Source organism: Peromyscus eremicus, chromosome 1 (genome assembly GCF_949786415.1).
Source record: "Peromyscus eremicus chromosome 1, PerEre_H2_v1, whole genome shotgun sequence".
Lineage (NCBI taxonomy): Eukaryota > Metazoa > Chordata > Mammalia > Rodentia > Cricetidae > Peromyscus > Peromyscus eremicus.
Window position 1 is genome coordinate 172,527,951 of NC_081416.1, and position 25,565 is coordinate 172,553,515.

The 25,565-nt window shown below is 44.1% G+C and overlaps 1 protein-coding gene across 1 annotated transcript; it reads left to right on the forward strand.

The window, feature by feature from the left end:
• Window positions 1–610: 610 nt before the first annotated feature.
• LOC131925613 (carcinoembryonic antigen-related cell adhesion molecule 3-like) lies at window positions 611–13,783 on the forward strand. The gene is made up of 6 exons (XM_059280998.1): window positions 611–674; window positions 1,945–2,304; window positions 3,321–3,680; window positions 6,817–7,170; window positions 9,385–9,744; window positions 13,434–13,783. Exons 1-6 carry the CDS (start codon window positions 611–613, stop codon window positions 13,781–13,783), a joined length of 1,848 nt encoding a protein of 615 aa, XP_059136981.1.
• The last annotated feature ends 11,782 nt before the right edge of the window (window positions 13,784–25,565 follow it).

Consider the following 25,565-nt stretch of genomic DNA (forward strand, 5'->3'; position numbering starts at 1 on the left):
CAAGTCACCTCTACCCCAACACTGAGGACATGAAACTCCTCAGACAATGGCTCTTGGGCCATCTCCTCTGTCAGGAATTTCACTGGTGACATTAGTGATAAAGGATTGCTCTTCAACACTAGTTATCACTCAGCTGGTCCCTTTGTAGTCCTCAGAGACTATCCCCTTCCTTCAGAGAGTAAATCCTACCTTCCCTGAGCACTGAGGACTCAGCTGGGACTCTGTGTCACAAAGACACATAGGCAGGATGGAGGCTCCTTCTTGGGTGCGGACAGACCCAAGGCCCAGACAGAGCAGATGTCAAGCCTGAAACAAGTGATTGTTCTCTGAGGGCATGGGGATGCTTATCAGCCTTGTTGCTCAATGTGTTGCATGGAGGTGAAACATAAAGAGAGAAAAGTTGAGAGGAATGTGGGACAGCACTGGGAGTGGAAGGGACAGAGCAATGCCTTGGACACAGACCCAACAACCCACAGCACATTGGATTCTGTGAAGTACTCCAGCCTGGGAGAGTGCTCATCTCAGAAGGAGGAAGGACAGCAGACCCTGGGGCTCATCTAGTAGCTGAATCTCTTCTCCTAATATGGAGGACAGCACAGTAAGAAGAGAGATGGAGAAGTCTTCTATGATTTCCTTCAAGGGCTGCACCCCTTGGAAGGGGCTACTGTTCACAGGTGAGGGTACCCACTCTCTGACTGTGGAGGTGGATGGGAACTCAGAGGCAAGCTGGAGTCTCCTAAAGAGAACAGGATCCTGAGAGAAGACTTGGGGTTTATGTTTATAGTCACAGGGCAGAAGGTACAGTGAGGGACAGAGGTTCAGCAGCCTGAAGTTCTCAGCAGGGAAGAGGTGATGAGGGGAAGAGAAAAGCCCCAACCTCTCCCTATTCAAAGTGAGTCCCATTGGCTGCCATGTTCCGAAGCCTGATGTCCCCAGCCATGGCAGGGTGACTCCAAATATGAATCAACAGGGGTGAGCCAGGGGGATGGCTCAGTGTGTGGAGACTTGACAACCTGCATTCAGTCCTCAGCTCCCACGGGGTAGATGGAGAGAACAGACTCCTGCAGCCTCTTCTCTGCCCTCAACACAAGTGCAGTGGCATGGAGCTGCTCATATGCACACTGAGACATGTGCCTTCAGAAATATACACTTATAGTATATAAGTAAATGGGAAATAATTTAAATCACTCTTGAGTAAAATTATTGTCCTTAGCTACAAACGGGAACTATGTAGATAAACCCATGGACACACCTTTCCTAACTTCCTTCCTTCCCTCCTTCTTTAGTTCCGTCTTTCCCTCTTTCCTCCTCCTTTTCCTTCCTTCCTTCTTTTCTTTTATCACCAATCTCAACACAGTGTTTCTCTGCATATTCCCAACTGTACTAGAACTCACTGTGTAGACCAGGCTGGCCTCATACTCAGAGAGCTGACTGATTTTGCCTCCAAAATGCTATGATTCAAGGCATGCATTACCACCTCCCAGTTTCTTCCATTTTTTCTTTCCTCATTGATGTATGAGACATATTTAGGAACTCAGTCTTCCTAAAAGGTCACACTAGTCCCAGTCCTTACACAGCACTGGTTTTATCAGACTAGAAATTAGTGTATTCGGGAATTGATACCAGAAGTTGACTGATAACACAAAGAGAAGGGAGAAAAAGGTCAGAACATGAGGACCTTCTAGAGGAGGAGGTCAAAGTGGCTTCCTCACACTAAATACTCTTTATGTGAGGAGAAATATGGGGATAATGAGGGGGTAGCCAGGCAGAGAAGTGAGAAGATTACTCTGCAAAGAGGAAAGGAGACAGTCAGAGGCTCTGAGGAAAAGGAGGTCATGTTGCTCATCTCCATCAAGGAGGGTGGACACACCAACAGCCCGATGCCTCAACTGAGTTATGATCACACCTGCTCAATATTGATGCTTTTTATCCCTTTCTTTCTAGCCTCCCTTTTAACCTGTTGGTACCAGCCCACCACTGCCCAAGTCATCATTGAATCAGTGCCTCCCCATGTGGTCGAAGGGGAAAGCAACCTTTTCCTTGTCCACAATCTGCCAGAGAATCTTTTAGCCATATCCTGGTTTAAAGAGGGAGCAAATATGGACCATAGAATTGCGACCTATACACTGAAATACAATATAGCTGTGCCGGGAACAGCACACAGCGGTAGAGAGACAGTGTACCCAAATGGGTCCCTGTGGATTCAAAATGTCACCCATAAGGACACAGGATTCTATATACTACAAACCATAAGTAGACAAGTAAAAATTGTATCAAGAACATACATATACCTTCACGTGTACAGTAAGTAATTCTTTGTGAATTCTCCATGCTGGGTGGGGATCAATCTACTAGACACACACAGAAGTGTCAGACCTGGCATATGCATACTGCCTCTCTGCACTATCTCCATAATGGGGTTTGAGAATTTAATGCAGGACACATTAACTTGTGTAGAATAACTGTAATAGATCAGAACCCTTGCACACAGGCAGACTGAGTGTCCAGCTGGGTTTGTCTGTTGTACATGGAGTGCAGAGACTCCCTCTTTGGTGTGGACAGACCAAGGCTGTTCTCTCAGAGTAGAGAGATGCTCATTTGCCCTTTTGATCACTGTGTAGTCTGGAGGACTGTAACATAAAGAGAGAAGTAGAGATGGATATGGGGCGGCACTGAGAGTAAGGGGACAGAGTAGGGTTTTGAATAGAGAATCCCCACAGCCCATGGAACTTTGGGAAATGCTCCATCCTGGAAGAAGGCTCAGTTCACATGAGGGAAGGGTAGCACAGCTTGGGAGCAGATGTGCAACAGAATGAGGATGTATCAGGCCAAAGAGATACACCCTTGTTTCCCTCTGAGGTTTTCTAGGCACCATTTAAAAAAAAAAAAACTTAAGATGAATCCAGGTTCTCACTATTTCCTAGTCCTAGTGGACTGGAAGTAGAGAAAGCTAGAAGGTGAAGTCAGGTGTTGACTGGACCCACAAAAGGAAAAAACATAAACAAGAGAAAGTCAGAGAATCAGATGTCATGGTCTGTAGAGAAAAGGTCAGGGAGTCATGATCTCCACACCAGTCTACACTGATGTGAGCAGTGGATTGAGGCTTTAAGCTGGGGTCATGTTGACACCTGAGCAGAGAGCGCCAGACAGAGGAAATGATATGTGCAGGGACACTGAAGACATGGAAGTCAGTAAATGACAGGAAGTCACTCACCCACACACCCAAGCTAAGCTATGGACACATCTACTCAGGACACAGGGCCTCATCTTAGCCAAATACAAATGTCCAACTATTGATCAATCTCTGTCCTCCCTTCCAGCCTCTCTTATGAACTGTGGGCGCCATCCTACTTCTGCTCAGCCCACTATTGAGTCAGTGCCACCCAGTGTAACAGAAGGGTCAAGTGTTCTTCTAGTGGTTCACAATCTCCCAGAGAATCTTCGAGCCCTTTTCTGGTATAAAGGAATTATTGTGTTCAAGAACCATGAGGTTGGCCAACACATAATAGCCAAGAATTCAAGTGTGCCAGGCCCTGCACACAGTGGTCGAGAGACAGTGTACAGCAATGGATCCTTGGTTCTCCACAATGTCACCTGGAAGGATGCTGGATTCTACACCCTATTAACTCTGACCACAGATCTGACAGCTGAAGTAGCTCATGTGCAACTCCAATTGGACAGTAAGTGATTCTCAAGATCATTCAGTCCTGGGTTGTGTGTGGACTCACAGAACTCTCTTGCTTGGCCTCTGCATACCTCCTCTCTGAACTGTGTCCCCATTTTGGTGTTTTAGCACTTAGTGCAAGACACACATACCAGAGACAAATGGCCATAGATCAGACTCCTGCCCTCACTCCATCCTCAGAAAGGGTGTGTGTGTGTGTGTGTGTGTGTGTGTGTGTGTGTGTGTGTGTGTGAAGGGAAAGGATAAGTCCATGCAAGAAGCATTAGACTCAGTCTTATCTTTTGGGGTTCTCACAATGAGCATGGTTCAGAGAGAGACCATGTTGGCATCAGGCAGATCCTCACAAAGAGGTGAGCACCAGGAAGCCCTTGTTCCAGACTTCTGTCTGAGAATTGACTACAGATGATCCTGGGGACACTTACTTCCTTATGTACCAGGTTTGGACCCTTACTTCCCTATGGAGCTTACAGGGAATAATGGTTATTGAATATCCACATCTCATAGCATTTAAAACCAATCAGTGCACTGTCATGAGAGCCACATTCAAGGTGTGTCACCTGGTTACCTCCTTCTGAGACTCAGCATGGAGAGCAGAGCTGGACATGTGCCCAGGCCAGCAGTCAACTGTCCTCATGGACTTATGAGACTTCACAGGAAGGTCAGGGTCCCCAAGATGAAGAAGAGAGGACACAGATCCACCTGGCAAGTGCTTGTCCTCTGGGGTCCAATTCAGGGAATTCCTTCAGGTAGCCAAATAGTAACAGGCTTTGCTGGTCTTGCCAGCTCCCAGACATGAGCTCCAGTCATCCTATCAATCTCCAGGGAGGTAATATTAGCTCACAGTCAAACTCTAAAATGCTGCTTTCCTGGAGAAGATGAAAGAAACTTGTGTGATTTCCATTTCTGTCACAACAGACCAAAGGTCCCTCCCACAATGCCATTCTGACCTATAATGCTTTCTCTGTCTGAGACCAGTACTATGCTAGGGGATATGTTCAGCCTCATTCCTTCTAGCATCTTCTTTAGAGAAAGAGAGGGTGAACACAAGGGAATTACCAAGCAAAGGATAGAGACATCCCTAAATTGTCAGGGTGGACATGGGTAGACCTGAACTATACCCCAACCAACAATAGAGGCTGGAATTCATGCTTCCATTTGAAACCCTCCAAAGCAGGGTGAGTCCACACCTCTCCAAGACATAGGTGACCTTCTCCACACACAGGACCTAGATTTCCTGATACAACTCTTCCTGGATTAGACCCCAAATGCTGACACTAGTAATAAACAATGAGCGTTCTTGCATCACTCAGTTGGTCCCTTTCAGGACCTCACAGACATCTATCACCTTCTGGCTAAGAGCAAATTTCACCTTCCAGAGCATTAAGAACATGAGGACAACTGGGTTGACAGAGGAGTTTCTGTGTCACAAAGAATGCATAGGGGGGAGAAAGTCCCCCTCTTTGGTGCTACACAGCCAAGGCCAGGACACAGCAGAGATCAGCCCTGGGGTGAGCTATTAGATTTTGGAGCACATGGATGATTACTGACCTGTTGCTCACTGTGTGGTCTGGAGGAATGAAACATAACGAAAGAGAATGGCAAGAGAATCACCAAGCAATTCCAAGGGGAGGAGACAGCAGTGCTTTGGACAAGGGCCCACCCACAGCCCATGTGACTCTGGGAGGGTCTTCTGCCTTGAAACAGGCTCAGCTCTAGGGAGGTAGGACAGCAGAGGTGACTTCAGGACAGCAGAGCTGACTCCTGGACAGCAGATCTGACTATGGGGCAGAGCAGTGGACTCTGAGAAGGAGAAATGACTCCAGGACAGTGGAGTATGGTGGCAGTGCTGGATCCCTTGGAGATACACCTATTCCAAGGAGTCACAATCTCTGCCTTGTCCGAGGAGCACTATGGAGAAGGGCTAGTTTCATAAGTAAAGAGAGAATTCTCTGACAGTGTGTGGGAGCAGAGAGCTAAGGTCCTGGCTGGAGTTTCCAAGGAGGACAAGAGTCTGAAGGAGAATCAAGGTGTTTTCTTTTCTCCTTTCGTGAGGATAACACAGAGATAGACAGAGGTTCAACAGCAGGAAGTTCTTAGTGAACAGGAAATGGTAAGGGGTAGGGATGGAAGCCAGATTGTGTTCTGCTCAATGGTAATCAAGTTGGCTACTTTATTCTAAAGACTGATGTTCCTTCCCACTATGACAGGGTGACACAGAAAAGAATCTGTCCTGGGTGGGTCAGTGAGGTGTTTCAGTGAGTGAAGACAAATTCTACCAGGCCCGATGACCTGCGTTTAATTCTCAGCCCCCATGTGTTGGAAGTAGAGAAACCTCTTACTTCTCAAAGCTGTCCCTTTCCCCACATATAAGTACTGTGGCATGCACCTGGCCATATACACATCTATGTAGGAATGCACATGTGATCATACCTACACACATTCACACACACACACACACACACACACACACACACACACACACACACACACACACAGGCATAGTATCACACACACTTGAAATGGAAATAGATGTAAAAAAAAATGAATCTAACTGGTGTATCCATTGGCCACAAAGTTGAGAGTTTCATAAATAAAACCCTGGACATGCTGGATCATAGGACATTAGTTGCTCATTTCCTATTAATTCATTCATTCATTCATTCATTCATTCACCACAAGTGTCAAAATCTTTTCTAGGTAGCATGCCTTCCATAAAATGACATTAGTCCTGATCTTCACAAAACCCTACTAAATGTACTTGAAGTCAGGTGTTCAGTGGAACCACAAGAGGAAAGAAGATAAAGAACAGAAAGCCAGAGGTGTCAGTTGTCAAGGTCTATAGGGAAGCAAGCCAGGATGTCATCCCCCCAACAGCAATCTACAGTGAATGTAAGCAGGGGTCTGAGAGCAGAGAGTCAGGACCCTGTTAACAACAGAGCAGATAGTGCCATACAGAGAAAATGTCATGTGCAGGGACACTGAATGTGTAGAGGTCATGTGCTGACCTTCACTCAGTAGGATGAGGATACACTCACCTAGGCTGAGTAATGGACACATCTTCTCAGGACACAGGGCCACAACTTAGGCAAATACAAAAGTTCTACTACTAATGGATCTTTCTTCTCTTCTAGCCTTGCATTGTGGATACCAGCCCACCTCTGCCCAGCTCACTATTGAATCAGTTCCACCTAGAATTGCTGAAGGTGGAAGTGTTCTTCTAGTGGCTCACAATCTCCCAGAGAATCTTCGATCCTTTTACTGGTACAAAGGAGTTATTGTGTCCAAGAAATATGAGGTTGCCAGACATATAATAGCCACAAATTCAAGTGTGCTAGGTCCTGCACACAGTGTCAGAGAGACACTGTACAGCAATGGATCCCTGCTGCTCCATAGTGTCACCTCGAAAAATGCTGGATGGTACACTCTACAGACTCTGACCACAGATATGGAACCTGAAATAGCACATATTCAACTCCAGTTGGAGAGTAAGTGATTCTCTGTGAAAATTCAGGCTCTTGTGTGGTTTAGACACACAGAACTGTTTTTTTCTGTCCTACGCGTAATGACCCCATGTTGGTGTTTGAGCACTTAGTGGGAGGACACACATGATGGAGACAAATGTTGATAGATCACACTCCATCATCTGTCTTCCCACTGTATGAAGAAAGTCAATGGTACAAAAGTAACTCAGCCAAAGATGTCAGAATATGTTCAGTCTCATGGGGATCTCAATGCAAATTTCAGTAAGAAAGACCCTGTAGAGGCTACCCAGAAAACAGGACCCCAAGAAAGACAAGGGGATTGCCCAATGACAGAGAAATGGAAGAGATCTACATGAACAGCCTGGACATGAGTGGGGATAATGAAGGGCAAGGATCAAGGGAAAGAGAGCTTGGGGGAGCGGGAGATCCCAGCTGGATCAACAACAGAGAGGGAGAACAAGGAATAGGAGACCATGGTAAATGAAGACCACATGAGAACAGGAAAAAGTAAAGTGCTAGAAAGGCCCACAGAAATCCACAAAGATACCCCCACTACAGACTGCTGGCAACGGTCGAGAGACAGCCCGAACTGACCTACTCTGGTGATGGGATGACCAAACACCCTAATTGTCGTGCAAGAAATCCCATCCAATGACTGAGGGATCTGGATGCAGAGATCCATGACTAGTCCCCAGGTGGAGCTCTGGGAGTCCAATTGGCAAGGAAGAGGAGGCTTTATATGAGCGAGAATTATTGAGACCAAGGTTGGATAAAGCACAGGGACAAATAGCCAAATGAATGGAAACACATGAACTATGAACCAATGGCTGAGGGGTCACCAACTGGATCAGGCCCTCTGAATGGGTGAGACAGTTGATTGGCTTGATCTGTTTGGGAGGCATCCAGGCAGTGGGACCGGGTCCTGTGCTCATTGCATGAGTTGGCTGTTTGAAACCTGGGGCCTATGCAGGGTCACTTGGCTCGGCCTGGGAGGAGGTGACTGGACCTGCCTAGACTGAGTCTACCAGGTTGATCTCAATCCTGGGGAGGCTTTGCCCTGGAGGAGGTGGGAATGGGGGTGGGCTGGAGGGAAGGTGAGGGGGGTGGGAGGGTAGGGGTGGGCTGGGGGAAAGGTGAGGGGGGCGGGAGGGGGGAGAGCAAGGGAATCCGTGGCTGATATGTAGAACTGAATTGTATTGCAAAATAAAAAAAGAAAGACCCTGTAGGCATCAGTCAGGGTATGGTTGAGGAAACCATGGCATCTTAAAAAAGAGTTGAGCACCAGGAAGTCCTGGCCGCAATCTTCTGTCCTAGGCTAAACTACCATTGATCATAGGGCATGTTTTGCAAGGGTTAGACTGTTAATGCCTCTCAGAGTTAATGGGATCAAGAGTTTTTGGCTGTCCATATCAAACTGGGATATTTATTTTCTCCAAACATGAATTTCATAAATAAAATCTATGACCGGTTGCAGAGACCATGGAGGAGCAATGCCTATTAGTTTGTTCTTGATTGCTTGCTCAGCCAGGTCTCTCATAGCACTCTGGAACCTTCAGTATAGGAGTCAACCTGCTTCTCATGGGCTGGACCCTCCCACATCCATCACCAATACAAACATTGTACTTTAGACTTGCCCACAGACTGATACAGTGGTGGCATTTTCAATTTAGTCCCCCTCATTCAAATCGACTGTAGCTTGTGTGAAGTTAACATAAATCCAGCCATCCTAATATCTAAGTCTTTCCTAATACCTGAGCCAGCAAGAATATCAGACTTCTCCTGGCCATCATGCAGTCCTAGAATTTTGGGCATCAAGGCAGAGCAGCAAGGACATCTAGAAGGTGAAGTCAGGGGTTGACTGGAGCCACAAAGAAAACAACAACAACAAAAAATCCAAGAATAAATATTTGGGGTCTGTGGAGAAAAAGTTCAGAGGAGGCATAATCTTAACTTCAGTGTGTTAGGGTATGCACAGTGCCTGACTGAGGGCAGTGAGGGGCAGCCATAGAGATATCCCAGGAGGGAGTTCCATGTAGAGGAAATGACATATTTCGGGACACTGAGGAGTAAAGAGTCATGTTGTTGACATCCACCAGGTGGATTAGAAACACCCATACCTGCATCTTCAGGGTGAGTGATAAATCCACCTGCCTAGGATAATAGTTGCCATCTTTCCACCAAACACAATGACCTTTGTGTTTTTCTTCTGTGTTTCAGCCTCCCTTTCTACTTGCTGCAACCCTCTCACTTCTTCCCAAATCACCATAGAACCAGTGCCACGGATTGCTGATAAAGGGAAAAGTGTTCTTCTACTTGTTCATAATCTGCCAGAAGATCTGCGAACCTTTACCTGGTACAAATCAATGTATAGCACCCACATTTTTCAAATCGCAGAATACAGCAGAGTAATGAATTCTACCACCCATGGGCCTGCCCACAGCAGAAGAACAACAGTGTACACCAATGGATCCCTGCTCCTCCAGGATGTAACAGAGAAAGATGCAGGATTCTACACACTACAAACTTTAAACAAAGTTTTCCAAACTGATAAAACACACGTAGAGCTCCATGTCAACTGTAAGTGATTCTCTTTGACCTCCAGCTGCTGGGTGTGGCTTATCCTACTTCATACACTGGACTGTCAGGACTGAGCTATGCCCGCTTTCTCCCCACTGCACTGTGTCCTCCTGCTGGGGTTTGAATCCTTACTGCAGGACACACAGAGGGTAGAAAAACTGTAATGTATCAGAACCCCTCACCTGTCTTTACCTGCAGAGTAGAACACCTGTCCTGGGTAAAATCAGCCCCAGGTTGTCACCTTCAGTGCAGAACCTTGGAGCTCACACCATGTACATGATTCCTCAAATATTCTGTGAGGTCAGGCAGGCCCTCATTGAGGAAGTCATAGGATCCTCACAAAGAGCACTCGGAAGCCATGGCTGCAAATTTCTGTCTCTGGATAGACTCCAGATGACATTTGGGAGCTTTTTGTCACTTGTTAGTCTTAAGTTCCTGTTAGAGCTGACAGGGAACAGGGTTTTATTGGTATGTGGAACCAACTAGAGCACTGTAATGAGAACTATCATTAGGCTAGATCCCCTCTATTATCTTCACCAGAGACCACACATGGAGAGTATAGCTGGTCAGGTGCCCAGACCATTAACTAACTGTCCTGATGAAATCATGAGACCTCACAGGAAGGTCAGGGTCACCAAGTGGAGGAAAAAAAGAACACAAGTCTTCCTTCGATGTGATTGTTCACTGGGGTCCAGTTCTAGAATTCTCTCCTGCAGGCAAATAGTAAAAGAGTTCCTGATTTGGACATCTTCATGCCATGAGGTGCAGTTCCTCTAGTTGTCACTAGGTGACACATAATCAACAACCTGAAAATATATTCAGGAGCCATGAGCTTAACTCTAGCCTAGCTTCCATCCATGTCCCTTACATGTAGTGGGTAGCTGTTCCAGCTTTGACCTCAAAGAACTGCCCCTAGTGTGGTAACAAGTAACTGCCACACCTGCCTATGACCTGCCCCTGGGGTGTGGCTGAGACAGGTCCCTTTAAGACTCAAGATATGTAGGTGCTTGCCCCTCCTTGATACCTTTTGGTCTTGGATGCTGATGCAGATCAGATCAAAGCTCTCTAGAGAACAACACTGGACCAAGCCTCAATCCCTATTTCCTCTATTGTGAGTTTCCTGTATCGTGAGTTAACCCCCCCCAATAAATTCCTATAATCATTAAGAAATTCCTATGGATTGGTAGCAATTTAATCACAATATCTAGTGCCCAACATGGGGCATGAAGCCACAACCCTAAGATTAAGAGTCTCATGCTCTACCAGCTGAGCTAGCTGGGCTTCCAAATTGTAGCTGGAAGTTTTTCTGTGTCCTGGCCAGCCGATGGTTGGGACAAATCTCTCCCAATTGTGTCCCCCAAGTAAGCATAGAGGGGCTTATATTAATTATAACTGCTTGGCCATTAGGTCAGGCTTATTACTGACTAGCACTTACACTTAAATTAACCCATAATTCTTATTTATGTTTAGCCACATGGCTTAGTAACTTTTCTCAGTTCTGCCTTGTCATCTTGCCTCCTCTGTGTCTGGCTGGCAACTCCTGACTCAGTCTTCCTCTTCCCAGAATTCTCCTTGTCTGCTTATCCCACCTATACTTCCTGCCTGGCACTGGCCAATCAGCATTTTATTTATTAACCAATCAGAGCAACACACATTCACGGCATACAGAATGACATTCCTGCTTGATAATTGTTTTATTATAGGTAATTTTACTAAGTTAAAGTTAAAGTTAAAAACTTTCCTTTTTGATTGGGCATAGAGGGGGAAGTGCTTTGGAATGTCATTCTGTATACTGTGAATGTGTGTTGCTCTGATTGGTTGGTAAATAAAGCTGTTGGGCAAATGGTGAGGCAGAATAAGGTTAGATGGGTCATTCCAACTAGAAAGAGAGGAAGGAGAAGGGCAGAACTGGGAGTGCTGCTAGCTGCCACCAGGAGTAGCAAGATGTAAAGAACCAGTAAGCCACAAGCCACATGGCAAAGTATAGATTTATTTAAAAAATGGGTTAATTTAAGTTGTAAGAGCTAGCTAAAAAGAAGGCTGAACCATTAGGCCATATTGTTTGAATATAATATAAGCCTCTGTATGTTAATTTGGGTCTGAGCGGCTGCAGGCCTGAGTGGAACCAGAGAAAACTCCAGCTTCACTTACAGACCTGGAAGTAACTGACAGCCTTCTTAGATATACTGGTTGCTTCCTGTCTTTCTAAGCATAATTCCCTGCAGAGGATCCTGTGTTACCACCACCACCCCACCACCTCCTGGCACATCCTTGAAAACTTCATGTAGACAGTGGTCAGCTGCATCCCAAGAAGAACTAAGAGTGACCCAAAGCATGGCTCAGTCATCACAGAAGATGGAGGGTCTCTATAAAATCTCCCTAGGATGATGGAGCCACTGCCCTCTCTCCAGGACTCACATCACCTCCTGCTTCACATCTTCATGAGTCTCCTACTGGGCTTCATGGCAATGTGCCCTGATTGTTGACTCCATTGAGAATGGGTCTGTACCCTTTCACAGGCATCACTTAAATGATTCCTATCCAGTACTTGAAGACATCTGTGTCACCTTCCTGCAGGGAGTAAATCCCACCTTCTCAGAGCATTGAAAACAAAGGGCAGATTAGATGCTCAGCTAGGATTTTGTGTAATAAAGGAAAGGTTGAAAGAACACAGCACAGGACATCCATGGGGTGAGCTGTTATTGTCCTAAGGCACAGAGAGCATTATCAACTTTGTTGCTCATTGCATGATCTGGAGGACTGAAAAAAATATACCAAGAAGTTAACTGGAATACCAGACAGGACTAAGATTTGAAGGGTCAGAGAATGGCCTTGGACAACACCCAGCCTGTCAGGACGCTGAGCTCAGAGGAAGGAAGGCTGTAGGGAATTGGGGGGAATTGCTAGACCAAAAGCTGTTCACCACAGATGGAGGGCAGAGCAGGCTGTAGCCACCATGGAGGTTCACTGTGTGCTTCTCTGTAAAGGTTGTAGGCCCAGGTAGTGGCTCTTGCTCACAGGTGAAGAGAACACTACTTGATAGTGTGTGGGGAGGGAGTTCATAGACTAGGTAGAATATTTTAAGGTGGAAGGATAGGAAAGGCTCCCTCAAGTTGTTCCCTGACTTCCATCTAGGTACTGTGACCTGCATTCACCCATACACACAGAATGTCATCCACCTGCTCCTGCACTAACACCTACACGCATACCCACCCAAACCCAAACACTGACTCTCTACAATGTATAAGATAATGTAAGCTGGAGTTGTAACTGGTATCAGTAGGTCCACACATGAGAATTTCATAAACACCTGGACTTGCAAATCCATGGACATTCATTCTTGCATCTACCCACATGTATCTGAGCCTGTCCAGGCCTTGGGCCTTTCAGATAGATCAAAATAGTTTTTTGTAACATGGCTCCATTTCTAGTGAACTGGAAGATGGACCAGGAATCCCATCTCTAATTGATGTCAGGGGTGGGCTGCATTTATAGAGGGAAGAGATGAAAGAGTTCAGAATGTGAAGACTGGGGTCTGAAGAGGAAGAAGGGAGGGAAGGCACTTCTGAGTTGGACAGATACTCCCACCCACATCAGCTGAGTGATGGACCTAAGCTACTCAGTATACCAAAGACAAAGTTCTCAGTATTGATGAATTTATCTCTTTTTTCTTCTATCCTCCCTTGTAGCCTGCATGTCCTTTCCAATCCAGCTCACTATTGAGTCAATGCCACACAATGTTGTTGAAGGGGAAAATGCTCTCCTACTTGTTCACAATATCCCAGAGGACCTTCGATCCTTTGTCTGGTACAAAGGGATATCAACTGTCAACAGTTACAAAATTGCACAGAATGTAGTAACCAGTAATAAAAGTATGTTGGGGCCTGCACACAGTGGAAGAGAGACTGTGTACCCCAATGGATCTCTACTGTTCCAACATGCTGCCCAGGAAGACACTGGATTCTACACCCTACGAACCTTAAATGCACAGTTTGAAACTCAAGAAGCACATGTGTACCTCCACATATACAGTAAGTGATTCTTTGGGGTCTCTGAGTTCTGGTGGGAATGATTTCCCTTTACACACACAGGACTGTCCATTTTGGACTGACTGTTTCCTCTCTACATTGTGTCTCCACATTGGGGTTTGAGTACTTAGTTCAGGACACACATCAGGTAGACATAGTGAAGTAGACCAGAATCCCTCACCTGACTACAGCTACAGAAGAGGATGTGTGCTGGGTAACTGAGCCCAAGGATGTCAGTCAGCCTCAGAATATTGGGGCTCTCACCAGGATCATGGCCTTGATCAAGACCCCTTGGGAGTCAGGCCTGGCCTATCTTGGAGATCTATGGTTTAATCATAGTGAAGTGAGCATCAGGAAGCCCTGGCTTCAGACCTCTGTTTCAGACTCAACCCCAGGTGACCACAGAGAGCCCTTCTCCTGGGCTTGAGTTTGACTCCCTCAAAGACAACAGGGAACAACTGACTGTCTAAGACCCATAGAGTGTAGAACGAGCTGTGCAGTGTCATGAAGCTACAGTTAGGTAGGTCACCTGTCATCTTCTACTCAGTAGACTGGTGCCAGAACATGTCAACTCTTCTAATAATGGGCTTAACAGACTTCACAGGAAGGTCAGGGTCCCCAAGTGGAGGTACAGAGTAGATATTTCTCTAGGCATATTTTTGTCCTTAGGGGTCTAGGCTAAGGAATGCTCTGCTGTAGGTAAACAGTAACAGATGCTGCTGACCTGAGCAGCTCCCCATTCCAGTGTCATGCCATTGCTCATAACTAAGCTTAACTTAGGGACAAGACAATGATTATGAACTATGTGTACTAGAGAAGGGAAACAGACTCAAGAAATCCAGAGGCTGAATCAGGGTCACACAAGCCATGAGTGGCAGATCCAAACTACAAGAAGACTGTCTGTGTCATAGCCCCAATGTCTCCACCCTAGAGGCTTTATTACATGTCCACTGACTACAGATGGGCTTGTTGAGATCTCTGAAGGACTGTTGTCATTTCCCCCTCCTCTTTTGCCTCACAGAGCCTGTGGTACAGCCCTTTATCCGAGCCACCAGCACCAATGTTACAGTACAGAGCTCTGTGGTCCTAGCCTGCATTTCAACTGACACTGGAATCTCCACCCAGTGGATCTTCAATAACCAGAGTCTGCAGCTCACAGACAGGATGACCTTGTCACTGAAAAAGTGCCGACTCAGCATAGATCCTGTGACAATGGAGGATGCTGGAGAGTATAAGTGTGAGGTCTCCAACCCAGTCAGCACAATGACCAGTCTCCCAGTCAGGCTTGCTGTAATGAATGGGTGACCTCTCTCCTCTCACACTATAGCAGAGTAGGGGCATTTCTTTATCAATGGGGGATAGTAACAAGAAAATTTTTGTGGTAGAAATGGTCAATTACTACTCAGGTACAGCTGGCTTGATGGCTCATGACTGTAATCCTGGCATAAACGTGTGTCTAAAGACAGGCCAGGATATAAACAGAGACTAAGGTTGCAAAAGGGAAAAGAAGACATCAATATAGTAAACAGAATTGCAAAGGAGATAAGAGCTTAGGTTTTGCATTAAATATATAGACAACTCTCAGAATCCATGGAAATTAATTTCATAAGCCCACAAACTTCTGGATGTTCTGAGCCCCCTGTTAACATGCTGCAGTGTTTGCATGAAGATAAATGCATCCTCTCTTATACCCAAATACATTCCATGTAACCAGGGCTACACAGAAAAATCCTGTCTTGAAAAACCAAATCAAACAAATAGACTACTCATGTTCGTCAAATGGCATCAGTTTTGTGTTTCTTCAAGCTTCTATCTCTGTAGGTTTTGGGCTTCTTGGAATGTGTCTGTTTCATCTAGGTCAGTCAACAATTAGCAAGTAACTATTGAGTACTCATGGAATTCTTAAAATTCTGAAAATGGAATGTAAGGTGTCAAATTTCACTTCTAATATTAATAATGTTATTCTTTTAAAAATAAAGCAAATCAGATTAAAGTTGTCAAAACTGTTAATCAGTTCAAAGAGCCAACTTTTGATCCATTGATTTTGTAAACTGTTATTATTTTTTGTATCATTATTCAAACCAACGGGAAGTCAAGTAGAGACCATGGAGGAATGATGCTTCCCTGCTAACTTTTCATGAGTTGACTAGCTATCTTCTCCTTGTATAGACTAGGACAACCTGCCTAGGAATGATGAGATCCACAGTGTGCTGAGTGCTCACACATGAATCTATAACAAGTAAATAGTCCCCGTACATACTAACAGGCCAAGCTGAAGGAGAAAATTACTTGAGGTTCCCCATGTGTCTAGATCTTGTGTTGTGAGACACAATATAACCAGCACAAATGTTGAACACACCAGGTCCACCAGTCCAGTTTCAGCAAGTTCAATATGTCACATGTCACATAGTCATTATCCATCTGAACCTCACAAAAGCTCTCTACATGGTCCGCACATACGAGAAAAGGGACATTAAAACCCATGGGAAAAGGTAGTTCTGCCTGCTCTAATCCATCACATTCCTAGATGATTTGTAGATTCATGCTTCATCCTTAGGTAACTAGTGGCTTATGTCAGTCATCATGATCCACCAGAGCTGAATGTTGGACCACTGAGCTGAAAGCAGACCTGCTCCTGGTCACCTGGTTGAGGTTTCCATTCACATATTAAGTTTTGATGACATATTGTGAGGATACCCAATGAAGCCACATCAGAACTCTAATCATCACCTATCTTTAGTACAGTCTTAGACAGCAAAGGTTTGGAGGGCACTGGCTCATACTGAGCTGTGGTGTTCAAAGCATCTTGATGGGACACAGCACTTTAGACTTCATGATACTCCTAGAGGTGTCTATCATCAAGCTCTGTAGCTCAGCTCACATGTAACAGGTTTGATTCTCTCTCATAACAAGGAGGTCCACCATCTTGGAGCATTCAGATTTCCTAGCGTCTCCTGTGAATCACCTTCTCACTTACTTTATACTCTGGTTGACAGGGATAGGCCAAAACTAGTTGAATTAGACCCTTGCAAGTGTCAGAGGTCCCACACAGGGCAATCGCCTCTCTTGTCTGCACTGCACTGTTATGTATAACCACAAGAACAACTCCAACTCAGTGGAGGATGAAGACTTCGTAGCATAAACATGTGAACCTGTGGTGGATAAGTGTTCAGAACCTTTGATGGGTATCAAGTGCCTTCCTTCCCTTCTTCCTCTACAGACCCCAGTCTTCATATTCTGAACTCTTTCATTTCTTCCCTCTCTGAATGCAGTCAATCCCTGACGTCACTTAGAGATGAGCTTCCTGGTCCATCTTCCAGTTCACTAGAGATGAACCCATTTTAGGAAAATCTATCTGAAAGGCCCAAGGCCGGGATAGGCTCAGATGCATGTGGATAGATGGAAAAATGAATGTCCATGGATTTGATCAACAGGGCTTTCAATTTTCTTAGTGTCATTAGGACTGACTCAGTATGCTATGAGTGTGTAACTTGGGACCCAATAAATACACATAATGTGACCCAGTCAACATAAATGTTACCTGTGAGTAACTTTTATTACTTCATGGCTACACCTGTGTGATTACACAAGGTCAGAAAATGATTCCTCAGTTCCTTTCGGTCTCATGAGATGCAACCACCTCTACCAACACCTAGGCTGGCCACGTCATCCTGTGCTTGCTCATGCACATCAATCCAGGTCCATGCAAGAGCCAAGTATGGCATAGGGGGACTTCTCCTTTCTGACAAATCTCAGAGTTACAACCTATGATGGAGAAATATGACATCTCAGACGCAGGGATACTTAACATATGTGATTGTAGTTGGACATATTCCGTAAATATGATGCACTGGTATTGGAATCCAGGCTGTTGAGATTGGCATAGAAGCATTCAACTACTTCAGTACACTCCTAGTAATCAATTCAGTGTTAATTTGGGAGGTTGGAATGGCTTTCAGAGCTGCTGTGACCTTCTAAAGGCAAGAAATCCTATTTCTCTCTGGTGACTCTACATTTAGATTTGTTCTGTTTACTCCATAAATGATCCCACCTCCTAAAATATTTACTCAGGCATGTATTAGTTTTATTTCTGTTCCTTGAAATAAAACGCCATGTCCAAGTCAGTGTGTGAAGAAAATAATTATTAGGGATTATGGTCCATGATGTCAGGGATGCACATCAGCAAGCTGAAGGCATTGTGGTTGGAGCAAGAAGCTGAGGGCTCACCTCTTGAACTGTTAGCACAAATTAGAGAGACTAAATATTGCAGACCATGAGAGACTGGCTCCCATGATCCATTCAGGGTAATAAAAGCATTACCTCAGAGTAGCAAGGGATAGGAAACCTTTTATCTGAGGGTATTTAAGAATAAGTTTTAATCTATCTATAACTGGTGTAATAAGGAAACACACATGCTTTCTGATGTTAACTTTCTCTTTTACTTCATCTTAAAAATGGTCTCTGACTCTTTGTGTCTCTGCAGAGCTACATGTCTCCACATTGCTGCACACAGCTACATATCTCTGCATACATACATCTTTTCACATGGCTGCACATCTTTCTTTTACATACATGTCTCTTCTATACCTCTTTTCTAAAGCCTCATCTTTACATAGCTCTCTCCCATACAGAACTTCACACAGTTCTTAGGCACAGCTCCTCTATGTAGCAGCAGCTCTTTCATACAGCTTTCTCTCACACTCACTCACACATCTTTCTTTTACAATATTCACCCACTCTTTACTCAGTCACTCACTCTTTCATCATCTCACACAACACACTTTCCTTCTTCTTTTTCTTCTCTTCTTCTTCTTCTTCTTCTTCTTCTTCTGCTTCTTCTTCTTCTTCTTCTTCTCTTCTTCTGCACCTCTCACTCAGCACACACACACACACACACACACACACACACACACACACACACACACACACACACACTTCACTAACATTCTGCAACAGGTCTCACGTAGCTCTACACAGCTGTCTCTCTCCACACCATTGCACCTGCTCTCTCACAGACAAAACTCTAGATAATTATGTTTCATTTTCAGAGCCCTACCCATTCTCACAGCACAAGGTAAGTCACATAGTTTCTCTTAGGCTAGTAATGTCATGTTGACCCAAGCACGTAGCTCTGAGTTGGTGAGCAATCCTAGACAGTAAACAATTGGCTGAACCTTGAGCAGTCAGGATACATGCAGAAAAAGAGCTTCTGAAAGGAGCTATATCAATGTAAACAGCCTGGCCTTGATTCAGCAATAAACAACACCTGGGAATTAGTCTTTGTGTATTTTCTGCAGGGGCAATCTAGTCTGTATTGAATTTGTTCTAAGGTCTTTGCAAAATGTGTAAAAGGCTATTTGAGACTGTTACTTTCCTATGTCAGTAAAGAAGAATATTCTGATATTATTTCTATACATCAGAATTATACAGCTTAAACAGAAGTCATAACCTGACCATCCACAACCATAAGTATGCCCAAGGATATAAAACACACTACCAAAGGGCTGTGGAAAGCACCTCACAGCTGTTCTTTTGGGGGGTATAATGGTGGCACATGAGAACGTTACAAACTGAAAATAACCAGTTTCCACACCTTGTGACCTCCTGGCTTTGCCAGGTGGTCTCCCCATCTGGTGTGTCAACATGTGAAACACTAGTTGTCACCTGCTGTATATTCCAATGACCATCGGCAATTATCCCTTTTTCATTTTGAAAAATTTTTAAATTACTCACGACTTTTTAGTGTCAATATTTGAAAAGTGATGGTCTTCTGGCAGGGGTCCTGAATCCTAAACTTCTCCAAACAATGGCACCAACCAGCAGCCAAGAGTTTATGTGCCTGAGATAATGGTGGACATCTGTCCCCACTACAAGTGACAAACACCAGCCATTTTCTGTGCAGTGTCTCTTTGATGTGCCCCAAATCTTGCCTTATTAATGGAGAATCTCAGCCAGAACCCCCAAAATCCTTATCCCCAATATCATTTCTAGTAATCAGACCCATTAGCTTTGCCACTGATCTCAGTGAGACAATAGCCATGAAAATCACAGTCCTTTCTAATTGCAACCCTAAACTGTCAACAGCAAAGCTTTGATGTGAAATGTTTTGGTTTTCAAAAAAAATATAGAAGTTATTTCCTAGCCTGTCTTCCTCGGTACCAGCACATCCTAATCTTCCCAACAGAATTGGTTGGATACTTTGCTCACCCTTGATGCAGCGGGGAGGGGCTTGGTCCTGCCCCAACTGAATGTCTCAGGCTTTGCTGACTCCCCATGGGAGGCCTTACCCTTTTGGAGGAGGGGAATGGATGGGATGATTTGGGGGCAGGATGTAGGAAGTGGTAGGAGGGATGAGAGGGGGATCTGTGTTTGGGATGTAAGAATAAAAAATTTCAAAAAAAGAAAATCACAGTCCTTTTCATTGGAACCCTGAACTGTCAGCACCAAGCTTTGACGTGAACTTGTTTTGTTTTTCAAAGATAGAGAAGTTTGTTCCTAGCCTGTGTCCCTGGGTACCAAGAAATCTTAATCTTCCTGACTTGATTTTCACCCTGAGTCATTACCCTTGTTGCTTTCCTGATTGCTTCTGTCAAAATATGGATGGATCCTGGAACTTGAGTACACTATTTCCTAGCCCTGGGCAGTCTCACATAGTAGGAAGGAAATGTCTTTAAGGGCAAGTTGTTTCTTTTTATCACAAACTCATGACTTCCTGTCCCGTTCATTAACTTCTACAACAGACCCTATAAAGAGGGGACACTGAGATTTGAAAAACGTTCACATTCTTCTTTTCCCACAAGAAAGAAACAACTCCTCACAGAAGGTGACCAGCAGCTCAGAGTTTTGCTCCCAGCTCTGTTCCTGTCTCACAAGGTGACTAGTTCTACTCTGTAGGTGAAGATTATCTGTGGTAGGTCTGTTATGGGTCAGGGTAAGACGCATCCCCAATGATTTGTTGATGCTATGTAATGATTCATTTAAAGAGTGAAAATATGTCACTGATGGACATTAGAGGGTTCCTGTGTTCAGAAGAAGAGAAATGGGGAAGGGACCCTTAGAGTAGAATGCCTCTCAGATGAGTCCCAGCTCTGAAAGTCCAGTTGTACAAGGCTATGGTCATGGGCATATGTGATGGTCACAGACGGGGAGCTTTCTGACCTATTTAGCAGTAAGTGTCAAATGGACACAGCATAAAGTGACCATTGTGGGGACCACATCTCAATTGAGCCATTGTCCTATTCAGATTATCTGCAGACTTGTCTGTGAGGGATTGTCTTGATTGTCCTAATGTATGTAAGTGGTCGAAGGTTATGGTGGGCAATATCATGGTTATGCAGGTGGCCCTAGGTTGTTTAAATAAGCTAGCTAAGCTTGAGCCAGAAAGAAATGGAGAGAAATAGAGAGGCAGAAAAAGACAGTGAGAGACAGACACGGAGATACAGAGACAAAGAGGCACCAAAGAACTTTCCTCCTTTGTTCCTGCCTTCAGGTTCCTGCTTGAATTTGTATTTTGACTTCACTCAGTGATGGATTTGAAGTCAACATGTCAGGCAAGTAAATCCTTTGCTCCCTAAGTTGCTGATTTCAGAGTGTTTATACAACAACAGAAGCACAACTAGAACACAGAGTCTTTAGTTGAGAGTACAAAACACACACATTTCGATCATAAATAATATTCTCCTTACTCACATACAAAGCCATTAGCAATTTGGGGGCAAACAGATTAGACCAAGAGACATACAAGTCAAGTACAGGTGCAACCCCTGTTCTGTCTGACACACTCTGCCTTGGGCCCAAGACAAAATGACAGGCTTTTCCTCTGATATTTTGGGACATTCAGATTCTCCTGAGTCTGCCCATCCTCTAGATGCATAATGTTTCTTTATCTGGATTAGGATTTACCAGGAAATATCACAAATTCTTCCACGATCCACTGAACACTGCCTAGAGTCACAGTGAGCATGATGACCAGCCCTGCAATGTGTTTGTGCCCAAGTGTCCGGCCACTTCACAGCACTTGAGCCTGGTGGCTGTCATTCTTGTAGCCACAGACACAAGCTGTTGGTCTCCTAGTGTTCTCTAGAGGGTGACATAATGACACAGAATCAACACAGAAAATCTTTCCATTGTGTATATATATATCTCATTTTTGTTACCCATTCATCAGCTGAAGACTGGACTCCTGGAGCTCTGCCTGGTGCTTGGCTGTGGATCTTTGCATCAGTTTTCATCAGTTACTGGATTAAGGCTCTATGGTGACAGTTAGGGTGTTCATCGATATAATTACTGGGGTAGGCTATGTCAGGAACCCTCTCCTTTATTGTTGGTAGTGTAAACTGGGGTCATCCTTGTGGATTTCTGGGATCTTCCCTTGCACCAGGTTTCTCCCTTACCTCATGATGTCTCCCTCTACCAAGATGTCTTTTTCATTTCCAACCCACTCTGTCTCTGGTCCAGCTCAACCTTCCTGTTCCCTTATATTCTGATTCCCTATCCCCTACGTGCTATTCCCCTACCTTGTCCCCAGTTTCCTCAAGAGATCTCATCTATTTTCCCTTCCCAAGGTGATCCATCCATGTGACCCTCTTAGGCTCCTCCTTATTAGCTAGCTCTCTGGAGCTGTGGATCATAGTCTGGTTGTCCTTTGCTTTACATCTACTATCCACTTGTGAGTGAGTACATACCATATATGTCTTTCTGAGTCTGGATTACCTCACTCAGAATGATTTTTTTTAGTTCCATCCATTTGCCTGCAAATTAATGATGTAATTGATTTTCACTGCTGAGTAGTACTCCTTGTGTACATGTACCACATTTTCTTTTTCCACTCTTTGGTTGAGAGACACCTAGGAAAGCATTCATTTTTCTCCATTTTGTATCCTGATATGTTGGTGAAATGGTTGATTGCTTAAAGAAGTTTTCAAGTGCAATTTTGTGGTCTATTCTGTGTAACATAATATCATCTGCAAATAGAGTAACTTCTTTTTTCCTATTTATACACCTTTAATTTCTGTCTCTTGTCTTATTTTTCCAGCTGGTGCTCCCAGACCAATACTGAAAAGGAGTGGAGACAGTAGAAACCTCTGTCCTGTTCCTAGATTTAATGGGATTATGCCCTGTGTTTCTTTCTTTTGGAATGATATTGAGTGTGGCTTCGTCTTATGTAGCCCTAGTTATATTGATGTATGCTCCCCCCATGATTATTCCAACGATGACTTTTTCCATGAAGCCATGTTAGATTTTGTCAAATTCTTTCTCTACATCTATTGGGATGATTATGTGGTTTACATTTAAATGTGGTCCATATACCCAGTGAAAGTATTCAGCTGTAAAAAAAAAAATGGAAGAATAAAATTTGCAGGTAAATGAGTGAAACCAGAAAAATATGACTGAGGCAACTGAGATCAAGAAATACACCCATATGTATTTTCACATTTGTAGTTTCCAGCTCTGAATCTTCAAATGGGTGGACATAACAGGATAGCCAGAGAACTAGGAAAGTTAAAAGACATCATGGGGCTGGAGGAGCAGGGAACTGATGCTATGAAGATGAAATATACAATGGTGCAATCTTAACTGGGGAAGGAGAATAAGAACAATGTAGAGGGAGAAAGAAGTGAGATGAATAACATAAGGATGTTTGAAATTCATAGGGCCTCATATCATTTTATGTTTACCTAAAATTACCTCATATAAACATATATAAATATAATATATATTTAAATAAAGTTGTACTACTTGGGTAGAGAATGCTCCCAACCAAGAACCATAGAGTTACAGAAACCCAGTACAAGGGATGAGAAACTACCCTACAAATTGTTGGCAAACCAATAGATTCCTCAAACAATATAGGCTATTGCTGTTGCCCTTGGTTATTTCCTAGAATTTGAATATAGGTCCTACTGTAGAAGATACCCTGAACTTACAGAACAGAAGTCTTTGAGGAATGTAGCTGGATCTGACACCAGAAGCTCCTTGCTCTGAACTAGGTAGACCTTGTAGCACCTGATGTTTATGCAAGCTAACAACTGAGGGAAAAAAAATCAGTAGTCCTACTCAGTTGTGATGTCTGAAACCCATAGAAATGACAATCATTTGAACATCTCAGAAGAGGAGGTGGAAGGATTGTAAGAATCAGAGGATTTGGATGTTTGCTGTGAGATTGTGTGTTCTTTTTATGACAAGGAAGCTACACCCAAGAATTCTCAAGAACATGGCTGCCTGAACAAGACCTGAACAATGACAACACCATCATACATGCCAGCATGGATGAGGAAATCTCAAAGAGCTCCACCCATAATTAAAAAGCTATATACAGGCACTGTGAACAACAATTAATAAATGAGACCTCCTGAAACTGAGAAGCTTTTGTAGGGCAAAGGACATGGTCAATAAGACAAAACGACAGCCTACAGAATGGGAAAACATCTTGACCAACCCCCACATCTGACAGAGGGCTGATCTCCAAAATATACAAATAATTCAAAAAACTAAACATCAAAATACTGAACAATCCAATTATAAAATGGGCTACAGAGCTAAACAGCGAATTCATGAAAATCTCAAATTGCTGAAAGACATTTAAGGAATTGCTCAACATCTTTAGTCATAAGGGAAATGGAAATCAAAATGACTCTGAGATACCATCTTACACCTCTTAGAATGGCTAAGATCAAAAACACTGAACACAGCTTATTTTGGAGAGGATGTGGAGCAAGGGGAGCACTCCTCTACTGTTGGTGGGAGTGCAAACTTGTACAGCCACTTTGGAAATCAGTATGGTGGTTTCTCAGAAATTTGGGAATCAATCTACCTCAAGACCTAGCTCTACCACTCTTGGGCATATACCCAAGGAATGCTCAATCTTACCACAAGGACACAGGCTTCATTATGTTCATAGCTAGAATGTGGAAACAAACTAGATGCCCCTCAACTGAAGAATGGATAAAGAAAATGTGGCACATATACACAATGGAGTGCTATGCAGCAGTAAAAAACAATGATATCATGAAATTTGCAGGCAAATGGATGGAACTAGAAAATATCATTCTGAGTGAGGTAACCAAGACTCAAAAGGAAAAACATGATATGTACTAAGTCATAAGTAGATACTAGATGTAAAACAAAGGATAACCAGACTACAACCTACAGCTCCAGAGATGTTAGCTAACAAGGAGGACCCTAAGAGGGACACAGAGATAGCCAAGAGAAGGAAAATTAGATGAGATCTACATGAGCACATTGGGAGGGGGGCAATGGAGGGCAAAGAATGAGGGATGAGAACACAAGGAAATGGGAGGTTTGAGCTGGAACAGGAACAGAGTGGGAGAGCAAGGAAAGAGATACCACGATGAATGAAGACATCATGGAAATAGGAAGACACAGGGTGCTAGGGAAGTTCCCAGGAATCCACAAGATGACCCCACCTTAGACTACTAGCAATAGTAAAAAGGGTGCCTGAATTGGTCTACTCTGGTAACCAGATTAGTGAATACCCTAACTGTCATCATAGAGCCTTCATCCAGTTACTGATGGAAGGAGATACAAAGATCCATGGCCAGGTACCAGGCTGAGCTCCAGGAGTCCAATTGATGATAGAGAGCAGGGATTCTGTAAGCAAGGGACATCCAGATCATGATGGGAAATTGTACAGAGAGGACCAGCCACACTAGTGGAAACCAATTAAATGTAAATCAATAGCTGTGGAGCCCCCATGAGACCGGAATAGGCCCTTTGGATATGCAAGACAGACGTTTAGCTTGAGCTGTTTTGGGGGTTCTGAGGCAGGGGGAT